Here is a 27477-nt window from a genome sequence, read left to right as displayed (position 1 = left end):
CAAAACAAAATTAAAACAAGAAAAAAGTTAAATTCAAGCATGTGACTACTTCACTTTCTTGTTCCTTTTAGATTTTTCACGTTTTTCTTCATAATTAAGTGCTGCAGCCTCTACATCAGTTGCAGTGAACAGAAGTTCTACATATATGTCATACAACTCTTTTTTGATTTCTATTTTGTTATTTTGTAATGATTGAGTAATACTTTTTGTACAGTTGGAGCTAATGTTTGCACAGTTTCTTGCTGTGTAGGTGTGGGGGTGTTCATTTTTTTTTTATATTTTCAATACAATACAATACCTTTGCTTCAAACAAAGAAAACATAACCAACGACTATTTCCAGCATGATAAGGCCAAACATATTGAAGTTGTCATTTTCATAGTTTTCAGGGCACCAAGGTGAGGCTAGGCGACAGGGGGGGGGTGCCCTGTTGCCTTCCGCCTAGGCTATGGATTTTTTAAAGTAAAACCATATATCCTAGGGTAGTTCCCTAGGTTCCATAACCATCTTTCCTTAATAATTATCCATAATTTTCATAAGAGAAGTATAAATTTCATGTTTAAGTTTAGAAAATCAACATTTAATGAGAAGAAAAGAACTAAAAGAAAGAAAATTCAAAAAATATAGGGGCTGAATAGGGGTTACTGGTTTTTGGAAAATCGGTAACTAAAACCAAACCGAAGTCAGTTAATCGGTTGATTGGTTTGGTTCATCAGTTTTTTATTATTTACAATATATTATAAAAATATATAATTATATAATAAAACACTAGAAATATTATAAAATATTATATTTTAAATAATAAATAATATGTTATATATTATAAATATATATTTATATATATAATGCTTATTTATTAATTTATAATGTATAGAAAATATAATATATATATATATATATATATATATATATAATATACATAAATATACATAAAATATATTTAGATATATGTATATTGGTCAGTTCGGTTAACCACTAGTTTTCTATTTTGGTTAACTGAAACCGAACCAGTACCTTCGGTTTTTTTTTTTTTAAATATGAACCGAAACCGAACCGACCTTTTCGGTTAACCAAATTTTTGGTTTGGTTTCGGTCGGTTCGGTTTTTCGATTTTTCTTGCTCACTCTTAGGGCTGAACCCCTACTTTTTTTTATAGGAAAAAAAGAAAAGAAAATGTGGAAGAAGAAAATGTGTTGATTAGACAATTTTAAGTTCTTCCCTTTCTTATTGGTTCAGGTTTTGAAATCTTTGAGGGTTCAATCAAGGATCAGAATTTTGATACGATACGCCCTGTATCGGGTGTATTGTATTGTATCTTTGGGGTCTCGATACATCTGTTTATAGGTGTTTTTGGGGACCCTTTTTTTTAAATAATATATATATATATATTATTTAAAAATGAAATTGAAAATCAAAGAAATAAAAAAAGTAGGGGGAGTATCATTATAAGTACCAATACTCCTTTGCCAATACACAAAGGTGTATCGATACTTTGAACCATTGGTTCTTTACATCAGTTAGCAATGTTTGTGTTGATTTAACCCTAACAAATAAGAAAATAATAAAAATAAATTAGTATATAAACACATAAAATGAATATTCTAGTTTAATAATGCCTATTTTATAATTATAATGTAAAAAAATTAAAATATAAAAGTATTTTATAACAATGTGCACAAAACTGCTTGGTGACTGGGTGAGGCGAGCCTCCAATGGCGCCTCGTCGCCTTGACAACTTTGGTCATTTGGGAGAAGGTTGAAAAGGGTGAAATCTTTCTTTTGTGAGCTCTAAGGAGCATTAGCTGATACATTTACTCATAATGTTAATAGCTCGAGTCATAGTAAGCTGTTTATCAAGTTGGGTATGATTGGTATCTACCTCACAAGAGGGAGGTTTGTATTGGTGTATCTTTACATAAAATGTTGTTGAAGGGTATTCATATTTTTTATTGGTAAGTTTAAAACACTCCAAATAAAATTATTAGTTTGAACACCCTACACATTCTTTTGGCTCATCATTTGCTAACTCCCTTCTTTTCTTCACCTCTTCCCTTCTCTTCTAAACTATGATAGATAAGGCTTCTCTTTTTGAAAAGCTTGTAAAGATATTGCAGTACCCTTTTTTCTTCTTGGTCCTCTTTCTTGATAATCGGAGAATCTGATTTTTGGACCTTATTTTGTTTCGTATCTTTAACTGTTCTTCAGGCTTTCTAAATTTTGGTTCTTGTATCACCAGGGGCTGACTATTATTGCCTTCAACAAAGGGAATCTCAACATTAAGACTCTAAGAGAAGTTCTTAGTCTTGGCCCAACCTTTGTTATAATGAAATTTTTTGAAAGTAGGTTCCTGAAACTCTTGGATTGTGGACTTTATTACTATTAGTTCATATAGCTTTAGGTGCTTTTTAGGACATGTAAGAAGTAGGAACTGGTAAATTATGAAGTTGCTCTTGCTTTATTTATTTTTCCTATAACTTCTTTTTTTTTTCTTTTTGTTTTTCTTCCTTATGCCACAGGTGTGCTGGATATTTTCATGATGTATGGTGCATATTCTACAACGCGTCGTGTAGCTGTTTCTCGAATATTTCTCCGTTTCCTTTGGTTTGGCGTTGCTTCAGTTTTCCTGTCTTTCCTTTATGTGTAGGTTTTCTTTACTTTTTCATATTTTAGACTATTTTATCTTTTGTGGCCATTTTCCCAATGGGTTAAGAAATAACTTGCAATTGTTCTATATCTTGTAATTGCAGGAAAGCTTTGCAGGATCCACATTCAATTCTTTTCAAGATATATATCTTTGTTCTAGGAATTTATGCTGCTGTCCAGCTTTTTCTTAGTGTTCTAATGCGGATACCAGCATGCCATAGTTTGACTAACCAATGTGATCGCTGGTCTCTTGTTCGCTTTGTGAAATGGATGCATCAGGTTTGTCTTTTTTATGCTTCCATGTAATCAACCTTGTTCTTTTTTACTTGGCTTATTAAGCTGAAGTTTTCTTATGTTGGTCATGGTCTGACATGTCATGTTGTCTTTTTTCAATTAATGAAGGAACAATATTATGTTGGACGTGCGATGTATGAAAGGTCAAGCGATTTTATCAAGTAAGCTATTGCTATTCAATCTCCCCTCCCCTTCAGATTAACTTACATCCTGCTGCACACAGTGAATAATGTTCTGACTTGTGACAATATTCTCAATGCCTTCCTTATGATTTTATTATGTGTATAATATTCTCTTAAAAACAATACAATTGCATCATCTCTTTAGCAAGGGCAATCATCTGTGATATGGATGTGAGGGTTCTGAAATTGTGTTAGTATCTCTTTTGGAGGGCTGTCTGAATGTAGTTTTTTGATGTGAGGGTTCAAAAAATGCAATTAGTTGGGCTGTTAATAGGAACCTTGGTCCGTGGAAATTGATTAACTTCCTTCATGAGATTCATTATCTCTCATCTATGCTGAGTTACTCCTGATGGATCCAAGAGGAATGAATTTGGTGGCTGACTCTCTTGCCAAATCTGGGATGGATAGGGATTTTTTTGTATAGTGCTAGTACTTCACCTCTGTAATTCTTGTTTTTTTTTGTTTGGGGTCTTTTTGCTCTCCTATTTGTACATCTCCTCATGTACATCTGGCTTGTCACCTTGAAATGATTCGTTACCTTTTAAAACAATTTGTAATTTGATGGATTGTCAAATTTGGGATGGATAGGGATTTTTTTTGTATAGTGCTAGTACTTTACCTCTGTAATTCTTGTTTTTTTTTTTGTCTGGGGTTATATATATATATATATATATACTGGTAATGCATAAACCAAACACTTTGATTTATTTTTGAGATAAGGTAAAGTATAAGTATATTAATGATCAAAAGAAGCGTCAAATTCAACAAGATGCTGTACACAGGGACTATACAAAATTGCCCTTTCAGCACTATACCCAATACCCTGTTTTAGAGAACAATTGTCAATTACAAAAAAGGAACTGTAACCTATATTTTTAAACAATTTGTGTGCAGTTAGCCAAGAGAACATCTTTGCTGATATTATCTGGAACACAATCAATTGAGCTGCTCTTGTCCTTAAATATTCTTGCATTTCTTTTCTGCCAAATGCACCAAAAAAGCCATAGCCAGAAGTACATTCCAAACCGACTTTCCTTTTTTACTCAAACTATCTACCCTCAGCCCTTTATAAACTCCACCACTGGAGCTGGTCAACAGCTCTTCACTCCAATCAGATTCCATATTTTAACCCAGACTTTATAGGAGAATTTGCAATGTAACGAAGGTGGTTTACTGATTCTGAGTACCCTTCACATAAAACACAGTCAGTTGAATCTAGGAGCAATCCCCTACTCACGAGGTTGCCTCCTGTAAGGATTCTATTTAAGTAAGCAATCCATTCAAAATAGGTTATGTAAGCAGTCCATACCTTACAGTTTTCTCTATGCTCTTTATTGAGAATATAAGCTCTTGGTTTAGTGGTTACTGGATCTTAGAAACTAGCCAAAGTTTATCTTGCATGCTTATTACCTTGCCTTTAGTGATCGGACCTCTGCAGTCCCAAAGGAAAGTGTTTCCTTTAAATTCAGATTTTCTTTCAACAAATATGTTTTCACATACATTCCTTATTGTTCTTTTGCATTTGCTCTTTTATGTGGTGCAGGTATATGCTTTTCTGGCTTGTTGTTTTGGGCTGCAAATTTTCATTTGCCTACTTTCTTCTGGAAAGTAACATTTATTTTATTTCTTGGTAATGGTTTTCTTGCCATTTCTTTTGTTACATTGCTTTTTTAACACTGTTGAATTGATTTTTACAGATCAAGCCACTGGTGGAACCAACGAAGGTCATTGTAACTTATGATAATTTACAATATTCATGGCATGATTTCGTGTCTAAACGTAAGCACTCAAACATCTCATTATATTTAAAAAGTGTTGTCAGTCTCAGACCAGACCGGATAGTTGAACCTGTGACCTGATGAGATTTCTGTTTAACCAGTAAAACAGTTACCTAGTGAGCTTTCTGGGTGCTGTCCTGTCTGAGTCTGAACATATTGCTTATACATATATAGTATGCCAGGTGTATCTATTTGTAACTGTTTTTGTCTTTGTTCACTTGTTCATCTTATAGGGAGATGATATTTGAAATTTTGAGGAAAATAGTGTACTGGGTGGATATATTTAATTAATCAGGATAATAGTAGTGGTATGGTCAGCTGTGTGCTAATAACTTATGACGAGATGAGTCTTTCCAATTAAAGTAGGTTTATACAATTTAGCGAGATGTAAATCAGTCCTCAAATATTAGGTGTAAATTTGAAGATTAGAGGGAAAAAAGGGAAGAAGAGAAGTAAGAGCAGCAGTACAAGAGAAGAAGATGGCGAAAAGAGAAGGAAGAAGAAGAAATGTTCAAATTATCTTCCCTTTCTCCTCTAATCCTTTTTTATTAAGAATTAATGTTAGAGTAATGACAAGTATGCCCTTAAGTGGGTGGCCAGCTAGGCAGTAACATAAAGAGATTAAACAAAAGGAAATAAGAGGCCCATTAGCCAACAAGAAAAGAAAAGATATTTCAAGAGAAGATACTAGGACCCATTCGGCCCAGTCTCTTTACACTCCCCACCATCAAGCTGAGCATAGATGTCAATCATGCCCAACTTGCTTATATAGTGTGTCATTTTCTCTCTTGGAACTCCCTTGGTCAAGATATCAATCAATTGTTCGTCTGATGTGATGAATGGCAAACAAACTTCTCCCGAGGAAACTTTTTCCCTTATACAATGTCTATCAACCTCAATGTGCTTAGTTCTGTCATGTTGAACAGGATTATGTGCAATGTTGATAGTTGCTTGGTTGTCACAGTAGAGCATCATTGGCTTCTCGTAGTCAACCCCCTATTCTTCTAAAAGGGATCGTAGCTACAGTAATTCTGACACACCATGTGCCATTGCCCTGTATTCTGCTTCAGCTGAGGATCTAGCAACTACAGACCGTTTCTTACTCCTCCATGACACAATGTTCCCAATAACTAGAGCACAGTAACCTGAGGTGGATCTCCTATCATCAATACATCTTGCCCAATCAGCATTAGTAAAAGCTTCTAGCTTCATGTGTCCATGTTTGGCAAATAGAATACCTTTCCCTGGAGTACCTTTCAAGTAACATAGAACCCTTTCTGCAGCAGCTAAATGAGTATCTTTGGGAGAATGCATAAATTGACTAATAACACTTACTGCATAGGAAATATCTGGCCAAGTAATGCAAACATATAACTTCCCAAGCAGTCTCTAAAACACCCCCTTATCAGATAAAAGCTCACCATCTGTAGCAGAAAGCTTATGATTGGGATCAATAGTAGTGGAGATCGTTTTAGCTCCAAGTTTACTAGTCTCAGCAAGGAGGTCAAGGACATATTTACGTTGAGAAATGAAGATACTATTCTTAGATCTAGCAACTTCAATGCCCAAAAAATACCGAAGATCTCCAAATCCTTGATCTCAAATTCAGAGTTGAGAAATCTTTTTAGTTTACTGACCTCTTGAGTGTCATTACCCGTGACCACAATATCATCAACATAAACTATCAATAGGTCACCAGAGAGACATTTCTCTTCAAGAACAGGGTATGATCAGATTGAGTTTGTGTGTAACCAAAGGAGATGAGCAGCCCTGAACCTCTCAAACCAAGCCCGAGGAGACTGTTTGAGACCATAAATAGATTTCTGCAGTTTATACACCTTGCCTTGCATTTCCTTCCCATACACCCCTAGAGGCAAAGACATATAGACCTCTTCATGTAGGTCTCCATTCAAGAAGGCATTTTTAACATCAAACTGGTGTAGGGGCCAATCAAAAGTAGCGGCTAGAGATAACAAAACCCTGATTGAGGTCATCTTAGCTATAGGAGCAAATGTCTCAAGATAGTCAATACCATACATCTGAGTGTAGCCCTTAGCAACCAGCCTAGCCTTAAACCTCTCAATAGATCCATCAAAGTGATATTTAATGGTAATCACCCATTTACAACCCACTAGTTCCTTCCCTTCAGGCAAGCCAACAATATCCCAGGTATGGTTCTTATGCAAAGCATCCAATTCAGCCATCATAGCGTTCCTCCATTCAGGTTTAGATAAGGCTTCCGATACGGACTTGGGTATCACATGGGAAGAAACAGAAGCAAGAAAAGAGTAGTAGGAAGGAGAGTGAAGGTTGTAAGACAGGTGTTTGGAGATACAATGGGCTGTACACTTCCGGTTACCCTTGCGGAGAGAAATAGGAAGGTCAAGGTCTGGGAAAGATGTAGATGGGTCAGAAGAAGGCTGACCGGTTACCTTAGTAATGATGGGAGGAGCAAGAGGCTCTTCTGTAGGAGTGGAAACAACCTGCCCATGTCTGAATTTGTGCCTTTGGTACCACCTTTGGAGAACAGGATGAGGAGGAATTATAGGAGATTGAGGTGGAGGAGGAGGAGGAATAGGAATATCGGAGGTAGGTCCAGTGGGAGAAGTAGACACCTCATGATAGGACTCAAGAGGAGTGGGAAGAGGAACAACTGGAGACATAGCAAAGGGCTTTTCAGATTTCTCCTCCTCAGGAGAAATGCTAAGGAAAGGAGTCAACTCAGCAAATGTGATATCCCTTCTGTGTGGAAGCATATCCCAGAAAAACACATTTACGAGCCTTAGGTTCAAACTTGTTCCTTTGATGACTGTGAACATGCACATAGCAAGTGCACCTAAAAACACGGAGAGGAAGAGAAAAAATATCCTCATCCGGGAAGAGAAGGCTAAAGGGAGTTTTGAAGTTAAGGACCCAGGAGGGCATACGGTAAAGTAGTAGTAAAAACAACATCTCCCCTAAATTTTATGGGAACATGGGATGAAACAGGAGGGATCTGGCAACTTCAACCACATGTCTGTTCTTCCTTTCCACCACCCCGTTCTGATGTGGAGTGTAGGAACAAGAACTTTGATGAATAACCCCAAAAGTTTCAAGATAGGCGGAGAGGGTTTTCTCAAAATACTCCTTAGCATTATCAAAACGAAATATTTTGATCCGAGTGTTAAATTGGGTGATGATGAGTTCATGAAAATTTTGCACAATAGCTGGTACTTCATCCCTGGATTTCATGAGATAAATCCAAGTGTAACGAGAGTAGTCATCAGTAAAAAGGATAAAGTACCTGTAACCCCCCATAGTTGGCAAATGATATAGCCCCCACACGTCAGAGTGAACAATATGAAAAGGAGAAAGAGATCTTTTATTGCTTACTGAATAAGAATGTCTACAATGCTTTGCCAGTTCACATGACTCACAATGAAGACTCGATAAAGACACTCCCTTAAACATATATGGAAACAAATGACTCAAAGCAGAAAATGACAAATGACCAAACCGAAAGTGACATAACAAGACTTTGTTAACAAACTCTGACAAAACTGACTTTAAGGCAACTCCATGAGGTGGTCCAAAAGCTCTATCCGGTGTGTCCAAAACTGACAAAACTGACTTTAAGGCAACCTCATGGCCACTCCCAATCATCCTCTGAGATTGCAGGTCCTGAAAAACGCAATGAGTGGGAAAAAATGTTATGCTACAATTCATGGATTTAGTTAAGCTGCTAACAGATAAAAGGTTTGTGTTAAGTTTAGGGACATGAAGGACAAAGGATAAATAAAGGGTGTCAGAGGTCTTTATAACCCCTTTACCAGAGATGGGAGCAAGAGACCCATCAACAAGGGATATTTTCTCTTTGCAAGAGAGAAGGTGGTATGAGCAGAAGATATTAGATAGGCTGGTCATATGATCAGATGCACCAGAATCAATAATCCAAGGGATTTTATGATTACCTGAAGCTGAAGCATGATTTGCAGAAGCACGAATACCTAAGTGAGCAAATGTAGATGAAGATGATGTGTTATTGTTGGAAGAGTGAGATGAAGAAACAATAGCTTCCAAGTCATTTAGTAGCCTCCCATACTTTTCAAAATCCACCTTCATTGCTGCCAATTGCTCAATGGTTGATTTTTCTTCACTTTCCTTATTTCCTACTTGACTGCCCTTCTTAGAGCTGTTGTTATTCTTAAACCTATTAGGAAGAAGCTCAGGATGAAGCTTCTAGCAAGTGTCCTTTGTATGCTTCGGTTTCTTGCAATATTTACATATCTGCTCCTTTTTCTCAATAGGACCCTTTGGCTTTTTTTTTTAGCATGTGCAAAGTGTTTTGTAGGTGGACTCTGCAACTGAACCTGCGGCCTACTCTCCTCATTGCTTATCATAGTGTATGCCTGGGAAAGAGTAACCTCATCTCTGGCCATGATATTTTGCCTAATGATGTCAAACTCAGGGTTGAGTCTAGCGAGAAATTCAAACGCCCTATTTCTCTCCACCAACTTGCTATACATTTCAGCATCATTCTTACTCTCCCATACAACTGTCTCCATAACATCAATTTCTTGCCATAGGGATTTCAGTATAGAGTAGTAGATTGCTACACTCTTCTCCCCCTGTCTTAGGTTCTTCACATCACTTTTCAACTTATAGACTCTTGCTACATTCAACTTTTGTGAATAGGTCTTAGTAACACTGTCCCATATCTCCTTAGCCGAAGACATCCAGAGATAATGCTAACTTATATGAGGTTGCATAGAATTGACCAAACATTCTATGACAATATAGTTCTCTTCCATCCATCTCTCCAATTTAGGGTCTGTCTCTTCGGGTTTCACTTTACTACCGGTGAGATACCTGAGTTTTCCTCTACTACAGACATAAATTCTTATAGACTGTGCCCAAGCAAGATAATTTGTCCCATCTAGCTTGATTGTGGTCACATCAGTCAAAACGGAATCTACCGAGCCAAGGCCGGAAACCGACATTTGCTTGAACTCACTTCCGTATGGCTCCATTAATCAAACGAAAATCAAAGAACCAGAAATTTTGTCTATATAAACTTACTTGAAGTCAAACCAGAACCCAGATGCTTGAAAACTAGGGTTTTACTCCATCCAACTGTTGGGGAGGAAGAGAGAAGATGCAGCCGCTCCTACTAGAGCTTCCCAATCTCTTCCAAATTTGAACCGCCCTCCTTTAGGAGTCAAAAGACACCTCCCAAGCACAGAGCACCACACCCAAAGCTTCACCTTTACCTGTACCTTCGAAAATCTCTAATCGGCTAGGGTTTTGGGCAGCAACAGAACAACACCACTTCTTGGCAATATCCAACCAGATTTAAACTCTCCAAACCCTCTACCAACTAGGCCAGAGATCCTCTGAACTATAGAGAACCTATCTCTCCATACACTCTCTTAATCTAAGGGTGTATGGGAAAAGAGGAAGAAGAAAAAAAAAGGAAGAAATAGACCTGCTTTGATACCAAGATGTAAATCAGTCCTCAAATATTAGGTGTAAATTTGAAAATTAGAGGGAGAAAAAGGAAGAAGAGAAGTAAGAGCAGCAGTACAAGAGAAGAAGATGGCGAAAAGAGAAGGAAGAAGAAGAAATGTTCAAATTATCTTCCCTTTCTCCTCTAATCCTTTTTTATTAAGAATTAATGTTAGAGTAATGACAAGTATGCCCTTAAGTGGGCAGCCAGCTTGGCAGTAACATAAAGAGATTAAACAAAAAGAAATAAGAGGCCCATTAGCCAACAAGAAAAGAAAAGATATTACAAGAGAAGATACTAGGACCCATTCGGCCCAGTCTCTTTACATAGCGCAAATGTGTATGCACATCATGGATGAACCATGTAGTAATTTACTAGAGGAGGATAAGGCGTGTCCCATGTATCAGCAGTGGTAGGAAAAGAGTGTTCAGATTTGAACAAGGTTCAAAGTATCGGTACACCCCGATACAGCAGAAGGGGAGTATCATTACCATGTACTGCACACTTCTTATTCTTTTAATCTTTTTTTTCCCCAAAATAAGGTGTATCAGCACCCTACCAATACGATATGATACACTTTGTAATGATACACCCCGGTACACAGAAGGGGAGTAATAGTACTTTGTACTACACACTTATTATTCTTTTATTTCAAAAATAAGGTGTATTTGGCACCCTACCAATGTGATATTATGATATGCCCGATATGGGGCGTATCATGTCAATACTTTGAACCTTGGATCTGAAAAGGTGGAAGAAAGAAGAGTGTTTCAGATATTGATAAAAAATATTTCATATCAAGATAGGTAAGAGGGAACAAATGAATGGGTTTAAGTAGAATGATTTCACAAAGAAAGAGATGAAATTATAGAGAAGAGAGTATAATAGGGAAGGTGTACGAAACTTGGCACCTTGAAAATATACAATTTTATCCCATATTTAATCCCGGATTTTCTAAGTACATTGAATCTATTTATTAATGGTGCAACTTGAGTCAGCTTGGGTTGAGAGTTGGTTAAAGTTTCAATGGTTCTGAGCCCAAACAGTTTGGGGAATCTTGGTCCTTTTGGAGTGGGAGGGGTCATAAGGGCTGAGGGAGGGATTGTGAAGGCAATGTTTTTGGCCCAAATTGGGGAAGGAGACTCTACTAGGGCTGAGTTGGCAGTTTTACAGGGTGCGCAACTTGCAAATGATCTAGTGGTGGAGAATTTAATGATAGAAGGTGTTTCTAAGGTCAAAGAATGGGGAAAAAGATTTATGGATTTTTGGAAATGAGTTGAAGAAGTCAGATGGTTGACAAGGAACATGCAAGTGATTGTCTGCTGGGTTCCAAGGTTGGATAACTTCTAGGCTGATAGATTAGCCCAATAGGGGGTAAATAGAAATAATTTATTTAGGCGAACTCGTAAACACCATTATGGGAAGAGATTGTACTGCTATGTTCTCACTCTTGTATTAATATTGTATAATTCTGTTAATATTAATGATTTTTTTTTTTGCTGATAAAAAAGTCTCTGAGCCCAAAACCAAGCCTGATGTAGTTGAAATTCTTCAAATAGAAGTCAGAACCCGACTTGCACCCTACCATTTATAGAGCAAAAATATTGAATTCCAATATCAAAAGTGAATTGAAACGACTTGAAAATGTATTATGGCTTATGGAAATCACAAGGTTTTGTGGAATATGATTGCATTTTCTGTTTGTTTGGGTATTTGGAGGGAGGGAATACAAGCATTTTTTTTAAGGAATGGTTTAAAAGCATTATAAAATGGTGGAAGATATTTGTTTTTTCTTACTTGGTTGGACCAAAGCTGTTAAATAATTTGGTGAGGTGGATAGTTCTATATTGGAGTTCTGATCTACACTAGAGTTTATTTCAGGAAGTGGTTAGCTGGGATGGTTTTATCTGTTACATGGTCTGATTGTGATTTTGGCGGAACCTCTTGGCCTATCTTGTACTAGTTCTTTTATAGTTTTATTCTTATAAAATTTTGCCTTATACCAAAAAATCTGTAAGGACACCGATATATGGACTTGGACTTAAACTTCAAATATCCACTACCACTAATCCTACTAAACTTGTCATACCGAAGACAACTCTGGTGAGTAAAATCTTGTGACAGACTGTCATTTGATTGGTGAAGTAACCATTACTTGGCCAATAACACATTGGATTCATAAGATCTTCATCTTGGTAGACAAGCTGGGAAACTATGGCAGTGTTCTGTAGTGTGGATATGAAATTGGTGGGTGTGGACTGGTCCACACCACACCCTGTGGCAGGGACCAATCCACACCACACCACAGTCCACAACTGTTCTGAACTGTGGACAAACTGTGTGGACAGGACCAGTCCACACCCATAGTGGCGTTCTGTGGCCACACTTTTTTGATTCCATGTATCTCATGTACATGGAATGGATGATATACACAGTTAATCATAAATATGTAATTTTTGCATTTTGTATGATAGGTATTTAAAAAAATACATCAATGAATTAATATTAACCAAAAAAGATCATTTTTTTATAAAACATTAAAAAAATATAAAATATATATTAAATATTAAAAAATATTATTTCATTGATAAAAGCATTAAAAAAATATAAAAATTAAAAAATTAAGTAAGGTAATTAATATTTTATTGACAAAAGTATTAAAAATAATATTTAAACAATTGATGTGAGAATTTTTTTGCAAGATAAGCACGACATCTAACAATTTATGCAAACTAATAATCCACTTATTCCCGAACTAGTTGTAATGCAAGCATAATATCAAAATATTGTTCAATTGGTTTCCTACAATGGTGCCATATAAACCACCACACTTACAACTAGTACTTAAATAAAAAAAAAGGACCACCATTGTAAGAGAGATAAGAAGAAGAGTGCAAAGTATGTAAGTGCAAGCTGCAATGTTGGAGGAGAAATCAGCAAAGCTTATGCTTTACCTTTTACTCAGGAAAAAAAAAACAGAGGATAAAAACCAAAACATCTTTAATCTTCAATTTGATCCTTAAATTCCCAACCTTGAAAACTAAGTTCAACTCTGATTTTTTTTTGTTAATTTCTTGAGTCTTTCCTCGTCATTTCCTAGTACTTTGTGCTCCATAAACAATCCTTTCTTGTGGATCAATAACCATCCTACTAGCACTGGTCTAAAGCTCCTTCTTGAACCTATTGAAGCTTTAACCAACTAGTTTGACTGCCATTCATTCAAGTCCCTTAAATTTCAGTCTACTTTATCTATTTTAGTTTAAAATGAAACAAGCAGAACTTTCTATTAGGTTGTCCTATATCTTGGGCTTTAAACAATAGAGTACCTTACCGTTTTCAAAAATCAAAAAAGAAAACACATTTTGAGGACCCATTCCAACATTCCGTGTTATAGCACAATAAGAACAAAAAAAGTGGAAAGCATCACAGAGGTTCAGTGGAGCACAATAAGAACAAAACCCCTATCAGGAAGTTCAAAACCAGGAAAGCAGTGCAGAGGTTCGGTGGAGCACAACCGAGGTTGGGCGGCTTCAGTGAAGAGCAAAAAAAGAGTATGTTGTTCAAGATAAAAAAAAGATGCAACAAGGGTCTTACCTTCGGTGAAGAGCTTGGACGGCATCGGTGGAGCACAATAGAGGTTCGGCGAAGGAGACCTTCAACAAGATGTAGGGTTATAGATACTATGCGTGAAACATATTAGCAAAGGCAATCCGTGGATCGACTCCATCCACGAGAAAGAGCTGTTTCTGAGAAATTAGAGTGTGGACAGGGCTGGTCCACGAGATAGTGTGGACCGGTCCCGTCCAAGGTTCAAATTATCGATATGATACGCGTTTCGGTAGTACCGTATCGGTACTTAGAAATGCTCGAAACTCTATTTTTTTTTCAAAGTTTGGTTTTTTGGGAAGCTAAAAACATGTTTTTTTTTTTAATTAAAAAAAGTTGGGGTTCCGAAACACCTGGAAATAGGCATTTCGGATTGTATCGTTTTCAAAAGATACGATACGATATGCCTGATACAGGGCGTATCGTATCGATACTTTAAACCATGGTCCCATCCACAGCGAACTGAACGCTACTTTCATCCCGTGGCATGGATCAAAATGGTCCATCCACGAGATGAAAACAGTACCGAACAGCACCTATATTTACAACAAAAATTATGTCAAAAGGACATGTTTTGACTCCTTAAAACTTGGGTTGCAAGAAAAGTGGTTTACCTACGTGCTCAAATTCTTTAAAATTTACACTCTAATGAGTAATGAGACTCTTTAAAGTAGCTTGATCCCTTTAGTTGATTAGACCTGTGCTTTTGACACCAAGAAACTAGGAAATCACTTTTAAAAGGCTTAACAGATTCAAATTTGAACTCCCAAAAAGACAAAAAACTATGTAATTGCTACTGGTTTCATAATCTGCAGAAACTTGATTTCTAAATCAATGTTTTCTTTCCCTTTTCCATGAATGTATCATTAAAGCCGATTGAGAATGCTAAGTTCAGTTGATTGCAAGGTAGGCACAATATAAGATAACTTGGAACATATATCTCAACTTTCTTATGAGATCAGAAATGTTCATTCAAATTATTGTCCCTTCTCTTAAAATTCTAATTCTGGGAGTTTTCCAAGATAGTTTCTATGGGGTTTGCCCTTTTTAATGTTCATTCAAATGATTGCAAATGAAGGAAATATCCTTTAAGAGTGGAAACCATTCTTGTGGGAGAAAATTGAAATGATAAAAATCAAGGCACAAAGTAATGTCTCTCAGTTAAGCTTTTAAATGTCAGTTTTGGTTGAAATGTTGACCACTTAAAGGAATATGCCGGAAATATTGGAAATTTTTATAATATTTGTAAAATTTTTAGTCTTGTAAATACTAATTTGGAAAACTTTTATAATATTGTTAATATTATTTTTTTAGTAAATCTGTTAATTTTTGTAAAGTTATAAAAGGATATAGTGATGAATATGGATTTTATGCTGTTATGTTCGTTGAAAATATTAAAACATCAACTATATTTCATTAAATTATGAATGAGTAAAAACATTTCATAAGGGAAAAAATAAGAAGGGATGAGTCATCTATAATGGTAAACTCAAATGAAGAATGGTTTTAGGAGAAAAAGAGTCATATTAAAGCATTCTTTGGATAATATCAATGTACATGTAACTCAAAAACGTTAAATTATATGATTAACAAAAATATAAAAATATTAAAGCACTGGGAAGGTGGGAAATATGTTTATTCCAGCAATATTAAACCATGGTTTTAGTTTGTCTATATCTTGTGAGTTCTAACATCATGCACTTGGAGAAAAGTTGTGTACATCAGAAATTTTATTATTTTTATTTAGGAACAGTCTATAAAAACAGAATGTATATGGAAGTTTTCCCTCAGGAGTCCATGTGGTGTCTGCATTCATTGTTTCAACAATGCCCTTAGCTATGAAGAAACATGGAATCCTACTCACATTGCATATATCTGATGCATATTTTTCTATTTATTTCCTTGTTGGAAAAAATGGTGGAAATTCTGGGATTCATGTGAATGAATTTGTGATTTTAACGTAAAAGCACCTTTAAAAGTGCATATTTGTAGGTTTTCAATATTTTATTTGCCTTGATGTTGTTCCTTTTTGTTGATTAAGCTGCTGCTTGTGGCTGCAGATAATCATAATGCTTTGACAGTTGCTACTCTGTGGGCACCAGTGTTTGCTGTAAGTGTCACATTTACCATTGTTTAATGCTTGTTTATGAGGTGGTTAATCTTCTTGGAAATTTACAAGCTGAATGGAGATTTGTTTTATATGTCATGGCTAATCTTCTAGGGAACCTTCTGCTTGTTTGCAACATGTCTTTTCTGTTGGGTGAGAAGTTTCATTGTTAGTTTCATCTCAACTGATCAATATGAAAGCGGTTTCTTCCTGTTTTGGTGCAATAACATAATGAATTGAAGGAATATAAAAATATGCCAAAAAACACAAATTAACTGTGCATAGGAAGTTGCTTCTCCTTCTCATCCAACAGAGTACCATTGGAAGAGTCGAAAGATGCTTCAGCTTCTTGGAACCCTGATTTCTTCCTGTTTTGGTTTAAGATAATAATGAATTGAAGGAACAGAAAAATAAGCTAAGAGCTAACAGAAGTCACAAGTATACAGATCATGATTACCAGAACTGCTGTTTGTGCTCTTCTGGCCTGATGGGGGTATTTGGGTGATTTTTTGCTGGGAACGTTTTATTCTAGGAGGTGGATGATTGTTATTTATTGGGTTACTTGTTTCTTATTTGTTACTTTTTTTGGATGGATGATTATGGTGGCTCTTGTATTAGTTTCTGGTTTGATTAGGTGTGATATTTGCCTGCTACTTTCCTCTCCCCAACCCCTACTCCTATATATATATACATACATATACATACATACATACATATTAGTGGGAACCGTGTGACGCACAGGCTTTTGTTAAGCAAAAGTAAAACATATAAGAGTAAACAAATTTTTTTATACTTTATAAAAAAAGTATAAGTGTAAACAAGTTTTTTTATACTAGGAGGTGGATGGTTGTTTTTATGCTTTATAATATACTACTATGCTAATTGAGTGGTGGCTTAGTTAGTACATTAGTTGGGGTTTCCCTGCTGAGATGTGGATTCAAGTGCCTCCAATGGCTTCCAATGACTTTGAAGAGTTATATATTGTTGACCTGCTGTGTTGTGCCCAAAAAAATAATAAAGAATTTTGACCCCTATGGGGTTTCAGGAGTATGATTCAATATAAAAAAATACTACTTTTAATAAATTTTTATAATAAGAAAAAAACAATTAATTTCAGCTCAAGTAATAGTCTAATCTCTAATAAATAACAATAGTTTAGTTGCCAGTAATTATTGAAATTTTATAGCGAAAATATATAATTACTGAAAATAAAATAAATAACTAATAAAAACACAAAAAATCCAATAATTATAAAAATACAATAAATACTGAAAATATATTAAATTAATCAATAAATAGTGTAATCTCTAATAATTGTTTAATCTCTAATAAATTTTAACCAATAAATTATAATGAAATATATAATTAATGAAAATAAATTTCAATAACATAATTTAATCTCCAATAATTTTTGAAAATTTATTATTAAATAACAAAACGAAAATAGATTGTACATAATTATTGAAAATATATTTATCACAAAAATATAATAGATAATTACTGAGATACGATAAATATTAATTTCAGTATATGTAAATATATAATAGATATAGATTTTAAAACTAGTATTGATAAATATTATTTTTATGAAAATTGTTTTCTAGAGTTATTAATTGATATAAGTGAAATAATTTTTTATTATTAGTAATATAATAATTGTAATTATTATTCTATTTTCTAATATATATTAAAAAATATTTTTTGAAAGTTATTACATATTTTTGTTATTTGGAAGCTTCAATACGTCTAGGTTTTTTATTATTTTAAATTATTTATATGTGATATTCTTATTATCAAATATTATTAAATATATTATAATTATTTTTGTGTTTCTAATAAACTTTTTCAAAGTTATTACTTAATTTCATTATTTAATCTATTTTCTTTTATTTCAATAATATATAAAATATGATTTAGTTATTATATTTTTCAATGTTTAAAATATTTAGAATTTAGTTATTTAAATTATTATTTAGTTAATTAAATAGTTTCATTATTTAAATTTTAAAATATTAATTTTTTTTAAATTATATAATTTGTAAAATTATAATTTATACTCTTATTACATAATTTTGTTATTAATTTTGTAAAATATAAAATATTATTAGTTACAATATTATGAAGTCTATTATAATTAATTTTCTCTGTTTAAGATTTTTTTTAAATTTATAACTTATTTTTTTATTTTGAATATTTAAAATTTAGTTATGTTAAATATTTTATTATTTAAAATATTTAGTTATTTAAATATTTAAACCAGTTTTTTTGAACTGTCGTTGACCCGGACGGTCAGACTGTTCAGCCTAGGAACCATCTATGCAAGTGGTCGACTCAGACGGTGTTTATTCAAAGTAGTGAATCTTGTAGCCATTCTCTCCTACTTTAGTGCACTAATAGGTCAGCATTGAACATGTAGAACACCATATGGATGCCGGTAGGTCTTCCAAGTGCCGGTTTCTAACAGTAAACCAACCAAAGTTGGTGGAGGATTCATGATCTTCTTGTTTCTTGGCTGAGGATCGGAATTAGAGGTGGGAGGTTCTTGTTGCGGAGCCAACAATGATTGTTTCTTCAGGGAGGAACCACACAACTCACAGTGGTCAAAATCAGTTCTCCTGATCTGGAGCATGGGCGTGGTATGCGTGATCTCTGGGTAGAAACCATCGCCATGACCATTTCCCTTGTGTTGCTGCAAATTTGCACCTAGAATATGAGCATTCATCATATTTGAGAGATGTTTATGGGGAAAATTTTGAGAGAGAGGGAAATGAGCACTCATCATCAACTGAGGTATGCTCAAAATATTTCCGTTGGATCCACGAAGACCTATGGGTATGGAAAGATACTGGAATCTCAAGGGAGATGGTGGAAGGAGCAAGAAGGTCTACATTTTTTAGGCTAATGATTGTGAATGGGAGAGCTTACGTATGTGGTGAAATATAGAGATATAGTAGAAGGAAGTGATGTTTCTATATTGTGGGAAATCATCCAACTTATGAGGAGTTACTCGGGAAAGTTGCCAAGCTTGGATCTAATGTTCAATGTTGGTGAAAAACCAGTTATCAGAGGTGTGTTTTTTTCTCTTCTGCTCTCCTGCTTGGTTTTCGCTAGGTACGACTGAAAGTGGGCAAGCAAATGGCTTGAGTGGTTTTTATAAAAATTGCAATTGGCATGTTTTTGGCAATTAGAGGGAAGGAGAAGGATTCCTTTGCCTGTATATAACTTGGTTGAGAGACTTGCTGACATGGCCTATTGGGAGGCTTGGGTAGGGGAAGGGAAGGAGAGAGAGGGAGTGAATGAGAGAGCTGGAAAGGGGTAAGGGAGATAGGAGAGAGGTTTAAGGAGAGGGCTGCTGAACATGGGACCTAATCGCTTTATAATATATATATATATATATATATATTCCTTTTGGTCTACCATTTTATAAATTATCAATGAATATGTATGAGAGCTGGTTAGGCAATCAAGTCAGGTGTATGGCTTGGCCCTAGTACTAAACTTTGATGGGTGCTGTTTTGGAAACCCTGGGAGCTCAGGCGTGGGAGGAGTGGTTAGAGATTCTGCTGGCAATGCAATTCTTAGCTATTCAGGGTCAGCTGGATTTGGAAATTCTCTAAGGGTGGAGCCATTGGCTTTATTTCAAGACCTTAAACTGATAATTGATCAAGGGTTATCAAATATAGTGGTCAAGGTGGACTGTCAAACAGTTTTGTGGATGAAATCTCAGGAATTAAACCTTGGCAATTTAGACAGTTGGTGAGATTGGCTCATTCCTCAGGTTCCAATTTGAACATCTCATTCATCTGGGCACCCAAGAGTGCAAATAGGCTAGTTGGCTCCCTGGTGAAATTGGGGGCAGGTAATGATAGTTTGGATTGGTGTTGTCCAGGGCCGGGCTGTAATTTGTAGTTGTTGTCATCTTTTGGATTTTCTAAGGATGTTTTAATTTTTGGCCTCCTGCTCTGGTTCTAAGCAGTGTAGTTTCTGCTCTTTAATGAAATTTTCATTTGATGCTTCATCATGTTCATCCTATATTTTTCCTATTCTGCACCCTAAAAATTTTGTCTTTTTAATCTTCCTGTCCTCCAATTTAATGTGTAAAGCAAGCCCAAAGTACCTGTAGCCTTTTGCTCTTCTCATTACATTTTTTATATGTATTAACATGTATAGAAGAAAAAGGAATAGTGTAGATGACATTACGGGTCAAAGGACCCAAAAAGTAAGGAAGAAACTCAATATAGATTGGCTGATTTGGCTCTATCTCAATCTCTTGTCTACACAAGAAGACACAACATTCCAGCGACCAAATAACAAGAGATAAACAAAGAACACCGGCCATCAAAAGCCACAAGAGCACTATTAAGTTTGATGTCAGCCTTCTAAAACACTTGTTTTTTGATCAATAACTGGAATTCATTAGATTAAAAGAATTTAGTTAAAGCGTTCCAAAGAGAGATAAACAGGCTTAACTCTCTCCAGGAAGATAACAAAAAAGAAAAAGTTACAGAGCAGCCCAAAACATTTGATCCCTTCCCACCCCCTGCTTTGCCAAAGCATCAGCAAATACATTTTCTGTTCTCTTGACCCATTGAAACTTGATTTCCAATCCTCTAGTTATCCACTTAATATCCCTCCCCTTTTTAGCATATTTCCAAAGTCTACTACCTTCTTGTAACCAACTTAAGACCAGCTTTGAGTCCCCTTCAATGACTAACTTTTGTATATTCAGTTCCTTAGATTTCCTTATACCCTCCAGTACTGCATAGACCTCAGCTTTGAGAGAGTCTCCAGTCCCAATGGAACCTGAATACAAAGCGGGCACCTTCCCATCGTCATCTCTGAAAACCCCTCCTACACCTGATGGACCTGGATTTCCCTCACTACTTCCATCAAAGTTTAGCTTTATAAGTCCACTTCCTGGTGGTGACCACACAAGGCAAACTAAAGAGCGAGCAGGAGCAGAATTTGCCACCTCCAGCCAGCTATTTAGCAACATATCCGTAGAAATATCAACAAACAGGTCCATGGATTTCAGCCAATGTACCACCCTCACTATTACTACTTCAATAAGGCATTCTTTACTTCTTTCAACTTCAGAGAAAATTCTGGTGTTCCTACTTCACTAAGGCAATCTTTACCACCCTCACTGTTACTACTTCAATAGGAGCTTTCACCATCAGCCTTGCAAAGAATGCACCAATTTGGTGACAAGCACCAAAAGGCCTTTTTCTTTGGAGTACGTCACAAGTATCACATCTTCTGAGGAAGGCTTCCCAACAAAAGGCTCCAATCCTTGGAGGAATCGACTCACCCCAAACATCCTTAACTGGAAAGTTTTGTGCAAATGGACTGGATGAAGACAGTAGGGAGTTGAAGAAAGAGGCACAAGAGAAGGTTCTAGAGGGAGTTAGGGTCCACAGTCTCTTATCCCTCTCAAAGGGATCCAACACCACCCGGTCTAAGATCTGAACCAGACTCATAACATTTTCAACCTCTACATCCCTTAAGCCTCTTCTAAGCCCCAGATCCCAATCAAACCCAGATTTAGACTGAGAAGGAACTAGAAAACTGGACACAACCTTGCCCTTAAACCGGGAAAGTGAAAACAAGGAAGGGAATTGGTCTTTCAAAGGTATCTCACCCACCCAAATGTGCTCCCAAAACTTTACCTGATTCCTAGAGCATAGGTCATACCTGATGTGTTGCAAAAAAGGAAGGAAGAATGGCATATATAGATTTCCAAGGAGAGGCACCAATAGACCTTGCCAAAGTCCCAATTTCCCAGCCATCATCTACCTGACCATGAATACTTAAAATTACCCTCGTCCACATTTTATCCCTCTCACCTCCCAACCTCCACAGCCATTTCCCCAACAAGGCTTCCCTTTTCCTCCAAATGTTACCTAAACCTAACCCTCCATCAGCCCTACTCCTAGAGACTAGTTCCCAATTCACCCTATGATCCTTCTTCTCCTCCCCTGGTTCCGACAAGAAGTCTCTCATCAACTTCTCCAAACTCCTACTTATCTTCACTGGGATCCTAAAAACCGTTAAGTAATACACATGCAAACTATCTAGTGTAGACATAATCAAAGTAATTCTACCACCCAGAGATAAATAATTCTTCTTCCAAGAGGCCAACTTCTTAGAATATCTATCAATTACGGGGCTCCAAAAGCTCTCTTTCCTCGGGTTATCCCCTAAGGGCATCCCCAAATGGTTCAGCGGCCATTGAGACACCGCACAACCCAAAGCTTCAGCCCTCTCCAATATAGCTCTCTCTTCCATATTGATCCCCACCACACAGTTCTCATTGAAGTTCACCTTCATATTTGACATTTGTTCAAACACTTGAATCACCAACTTCAAGTTTTTGGCCCATCTCACATCCTCCCCCTCACAGAACAGAATTGTATCACCTTCACTTTTTTATTACCCACAAATCCATCCATGACAGTTAATAGAAGCCTAAGAAACTATGTTCCCTCTTTCCATTCTCATATTTTTCATTGTCTATCTTTCTCATGTTTCCTGCTACAGTATCTCTCTTCACATCTAGGCTCCTCCAATTCAAGAGAATTAACAGGGTGAATTTGACATTCCTTCTACACATGTTTCCACTTGGTTAGAATGTCACATCCCATTCTTCCTGTTTTTTTTCTGGCATTTGGGTTTGCAATTATTTTCCTACTATCCTATCTTCACGAGTTTTTCTGTTGTTGGATCTTCATTGTGCAAAAAGAATTAACCTGAAGACTTAGCAACCTGAACTTCCTGATCACTACTTTATTGTTACGTTAGAAACTGGTGAATTTCATCCAACTGAACCTAGGGGTGCAACTTATGCTGGCTTGGGTTGGGGAATTTATTAAATTTTCTACAGTGTAAACTCTTTAAGTTGAGTATTGAAGTTGCACACGTAACTGAACCTGATCACCAGCCATCTCTTTCTCATCAAATGCATCCCTTAATTTATGTCAGAACTTATCTAAAACTGATTCAGAATCATTGGTTTTTTTGTTGGAATTGATTGTATCACTTACCCCCATATGACCTGGGTGTGTTTGGTTTAATTAGCCTAGTCATCCGGATTTGGTCTCTTAGGATAATGCTGTCAGTGCATGTGGGTGATTCTAGGCTACAGTGTCCTAGTCAATGGAACACAGCAAAAAAAGAAAACTAAGTTTCTGGTTAATTCCCTAGTTTTATGTGCCAAAAAGTAGCCTAGCCAATTCTTGTAATAAAATATTATAAATAAAAATGGGGGTACTGTTTTATCACCCCGTTACATATTTAAATAATACAGAGGAGAAAGACCCTCCACATTTGGTTAGAATACTCATAGAAAACCGTAAATAGAAATGTTGGCACCACTTCATTGTTTGCTTTCAATGCTTTACATTCATTTCCATATTAGATGACAGGCATATTTCTGTTAATATCATGCAATTTATGTGAATTGCTAATTCCGAAATTTTGATTTGCAGCTTTGCAAATGATGTATTGTAGCTTATGATACTTGTATATATATTTAAATGTGATGGTTTTATTATTAAAAATTGCAAATCTGTATTTTTTAATTTCCCATAATGTTTCTTAGTGTTGAGATATCTACTATATTTATTTATTATCTATGCATTTTTCTTAATTATTTATTAATTAAAAAATCTATGCTTGTGAAGCTTATGCCTCTTGTGTTCTGGTTTGTGCCTCATGCCTTTGGATAATGGAAAGGCTCATGTACACCCCTGTGTTTTAAAAATTATAAGCTACCCCTAAATGATTCAATGTAGATATTGAATTTTCTTTTTTGGTTGGGTAAGAAATCTTATTGCTTAAAACATAATTTTACATGGGTCATTTACAAGCAAGACATAATATGATTATATACAAAGAAAAATGACACCAACTGACTCCTTAGGTTAGACCTCAAGCTACCTTGACTAATAGCCAAAATAGCTGGCTTCATTGGACTCTATGCCTAGCAAGAGATAGACCGTTAATGGATCTTTTGATCCAACTGAAGCTAGTAAGCAATTCTCTTATCAATAATTGCATCTCTCTCAAAGTGTTCCTATTATGTCCATGTTCCCTCCTGGCTTCCTCTTATCCACCAACTACCACCTTGGAGTCACCTTCAATTACCAAGTTGTTGAAACTTAGAGCTTTAGCTTGTTTGATTTCTTGATCAACTGCCAGAAGTTCTGCTTTTGTGGAGGGTCCCCTTCCCCGTTGGCCCTAAATATAAGTATGGCATATGAGCTTGAATACCTCTGAAAATACCACTCATTCCAGACTGTCCCAGGTTGCCTAAGCTGCAATCATCAAAATTCATCTTGACCCTACCTTGTGCTGGTGGAGTCTGATCCAGGAAACTTTATTTCTTACCAGAAGAGCTTGGGCTTCCACTTGCCCACATCCAATAATTTTACTTGTTAAGAAATCAGCAAATTTATCCAGTGTCTTAACCCATGTGCAACTCAGACGGAGGTGTTCTCTATTATTGCTTCCTTTGTGCCATACCTGTCTTGGATATTTCTACATTTCTTTTTTCCAAAACCGTCCAAATTTTATCTGCTCTAGTACATAAAGAATGATTCTGAACATTTTCATTTACAGTGTTTGTTTGTGAACACAAAATTAGTTAGGCCAGATAGGCTAGGACTGGCAGTTAAGTTTTTTCAAAGAAAGATTGCAACCTTTGGCCATTTGATGGACCTCTTGTTTGTGGCATTGCGCCATTTCCATACTAGCACACCATGGATTGGAAGAAAAGTAAAAAAGAAAATTCCTCCATCTTTATTCTTTATTTCTTGTTTATAAACCATAATCCATGTGTTCCATCACAAATGCTTAAGTAAGAGTACACATATTAATAATAAAAATATAATATTATATTATTCTGTATAACTAAAGATCAACGGTTGCAACAACCAATGTTAGAACACATGCAGAAGAGACATAAGATTTTACAGTTACAATGGGTCTTCATCAGGGCTCAGCACTTTGCCTTTATTGGCCCTAATCTTAGATAAATTGACTAGACATGATGGCATTATATTATTTGACGATGCTGACAAAGGATTAAATGCAAAATTAAGTTAATGGACAGTTACCTTAAATACAAGAGGTTTTAATATAAGTAGGACTAAAAAGGAATATATGCAATGCAGTTATGTTAAATAATTGGAGAGCAAATCAGGGCAGTGTGTTAAATGCACAAGGTGCAAGGAGAGGTGTGCAGTGTGCTCCTTTTTGAAGAAATGTGTAAAATTAAAAAAAATCCAAAAAAGCATAAAATGCAATCAATTTGAAAAAAACTTGCAAAAAATATAAATAAAATGCATGAACATAACACATAAAGCATTTGCACAGTGAAAATGTTAAAATAAAATTAAACATAATATAAAAAGATAATTTTTAGAATTTATTTTTGGTTCCATAACGTGAAACCTTCAAGCTCATTATTTGTTTCTTATTTGCATTACTTTAATTCTATGGGTCATTTTTTGTTCATAACCCCTACATAAAAGATTATTTTTAGAATTTATTTTTGGTTCCATATTTTTTCAAAAAATGTTTTGTATTAGGAAGAATGGAATGAATAATATTAGCAAAAAACAGGCTGAGGTGAAAGGTGCAAGCCTTGAAAGGGCACCTTTCAATCAATGAATTAGGGTACACTTAGGATTGGGGACCAAGAGATAACATGATATGACCTCTTCCATTGTTTGATAATTAATAACGAGGGAGAGAACAGGGAGCATATCACCATAGAAGTAGAGCGGGATGGGCAAAATAGTGGGATGCATTCAGAGTCTTATGATCTAAGTGAATATTACTTATGTTGAAAGTAAAATTCTACAAAAAAGTTTACCACCGGTGGTATATGGAGTATAGTGTTGTGTAGTCTAGAAAGAACATGTCCAAAAAATAAGTGTGGCAGAAATGTTTATGCTGAGATGGATGAGTGGAAAAACCACAAAGGAAAGGATGAAAAATGCCGTCATTTGAAGGAACCTAGAAGACCATCTACAGCACCTGTAAGGAGTGATCTGTTGCAAGTTGAAAGGGCTGGGGACAGAGCAAAAAGAACATGGGTTGAAGTAGTAAAAACAATTTAAGCGCTCATAATTTAACAATGGATATGGCACTAAACTGAATGGAATGGTAAAACTGGCTTCATGTAGCCAACCCCATATATTTGGGAGAAGGCTTAGATGATTATGTGAGCTAAAGACAAGCAAAAGTAAACTTAAAGGAGGCTTTGCGGTTGATTAATGGCCCTTGTTGCGAATTGACCAGTTGACTTAGTATATGTTTTGTTGTCTCATGTGATCACATCATGAGTAGCAACTGTAAACTGTCAAAGATCTTATGGAGAAGGAGAAAAGATAGGAATGGAGAAGAATTTAATTAATACTATGTGTGTGTGTCAGTGCCTGCACTAGTGTATTATTTATTGTATTTAAACATAGGAAAGGACACAAGTACCACAGTATCGTAATAATAGAATATTTACAACAGTAACTAAACATTCTAATGTTGCAATCAATTTGACCATCATTCCCTCAATTTGTAGTGGACTAGTTGATGACTGGTTCATGCTTTGGTTACAATGCTAATAAGATGCAGCCATATTAATAATATTATAATTAGCAACCTACCTCCTAATTTTTGTTTTCTAGGCAAGCACTAATCTCGTAGACATTTTTTTTATATATACATGTCTTGCTGTCCGGGCTAGAAACCACAGTGGGGGCACATCTCCAATGGACATTGTTTATTTGCTACATTTTGCATCATGTCACTGCCCCTGGATCTGGGCGTTGCTTTGTCTTGTTTTTTCTATTCATGCCATCAAAGACAGACAATGCAGCATGAGATCAATACATGGTGTACCATATATTAGAGGACTTGAATCTGTCCAAATTTAACTTGAATTAGTTATCGAATAATTGAGCTTTGGTACCATAATATATGTTGTACTTTTTGTTTGCACCGAAAAGTTTTTTGTTTTTTTATTGATCTACTATTCACTATGTTTGTTTGTTGTGCAGATCTATCTCTTGGATGTTCACATCTTTTACACTGTTACTTCAGCTGTTGTGGGTTTCTTGCTTGGAGCCAGAGACCGGTTGGGGGAGGTAAATCTTTTCACTGTTGAAAACACTAAGTTTTCATTTTTCATGTTTGTAAATGTACTGGAATTTTGAAAACTTTATTGGATCTGATAGAGAAAAAGGTAATGAAACCATCATTCAAAAGCTCAGGGTTGGGATTGAGAGCATAGCGACATGGAGCTGTGTACTACTTAAAATTATAATGTTGTTTCATGTTGGAGGGTACCAGAATAGTTCATTCCTCCCTAATGTTTTGCCAT

The 27477-nt window shown here is 35.7% G+C and overlaps 1 protein-coding gene across 1 annotated transcript in view; it reads left to right on the top strand.

Moving 5' to 3' along the window:
- The window catches only part of GSL10 (glucan synthase-like 10), a 123321-nt gene that overhangs the window by 31451 nt on the left and 64393 nt on the right, over window positions 1–27477 (top strand). Inside the window, exons 15-22 of the mRNA XM_088954511.1 lie at window positions 2236–2338; window positions 2516–2639; window positions 2747–2921; window positions 3045–3097; window positions 4662–4722; window positions 4816–4897; window positions 16048–16097; window positions 27155–27241. Of these exons, the coding sequence (XP_088810637.1) occupies window positions 2236–2338; window positions 2516–2639; window positions 2747–2921; window positions 3045–3097; window positions 4662–4722; window positions 4816–4897; window positions 16048–16097; window positions 27155–27241 (735 nt within the window). The remainder of the gene's footprint in view (window positions 1–2235; window positions 2339–2515; window positions 2640–2746; window positions 2922–3044; window positions 3098–4661; window positions 4723–4815; window positions 4898–16047; window positions 16098–27154; window positions 27242–27477) is intronic.

Source organism: Nelumbo lutea, chromosome 7 (assembly GCF_056320005.1).
Source record: "Nelumbo lutea isolate HS-2025 chromosome 7, American lotus-T2T, whole genome shotgun sequence".
Lineage (NCBI taxonomy): Eukaryota > Viridiplantae > Streptophyta > Magnoliopsida > Proteales > Nelumbonaceae > Nelumbo > Nelumbo lutea.
The sequence above is the reverse complement of the archived record's forward strand: the minus strand, read 5'-3'. Positions and strand labels throughout refer to the sequence as shown.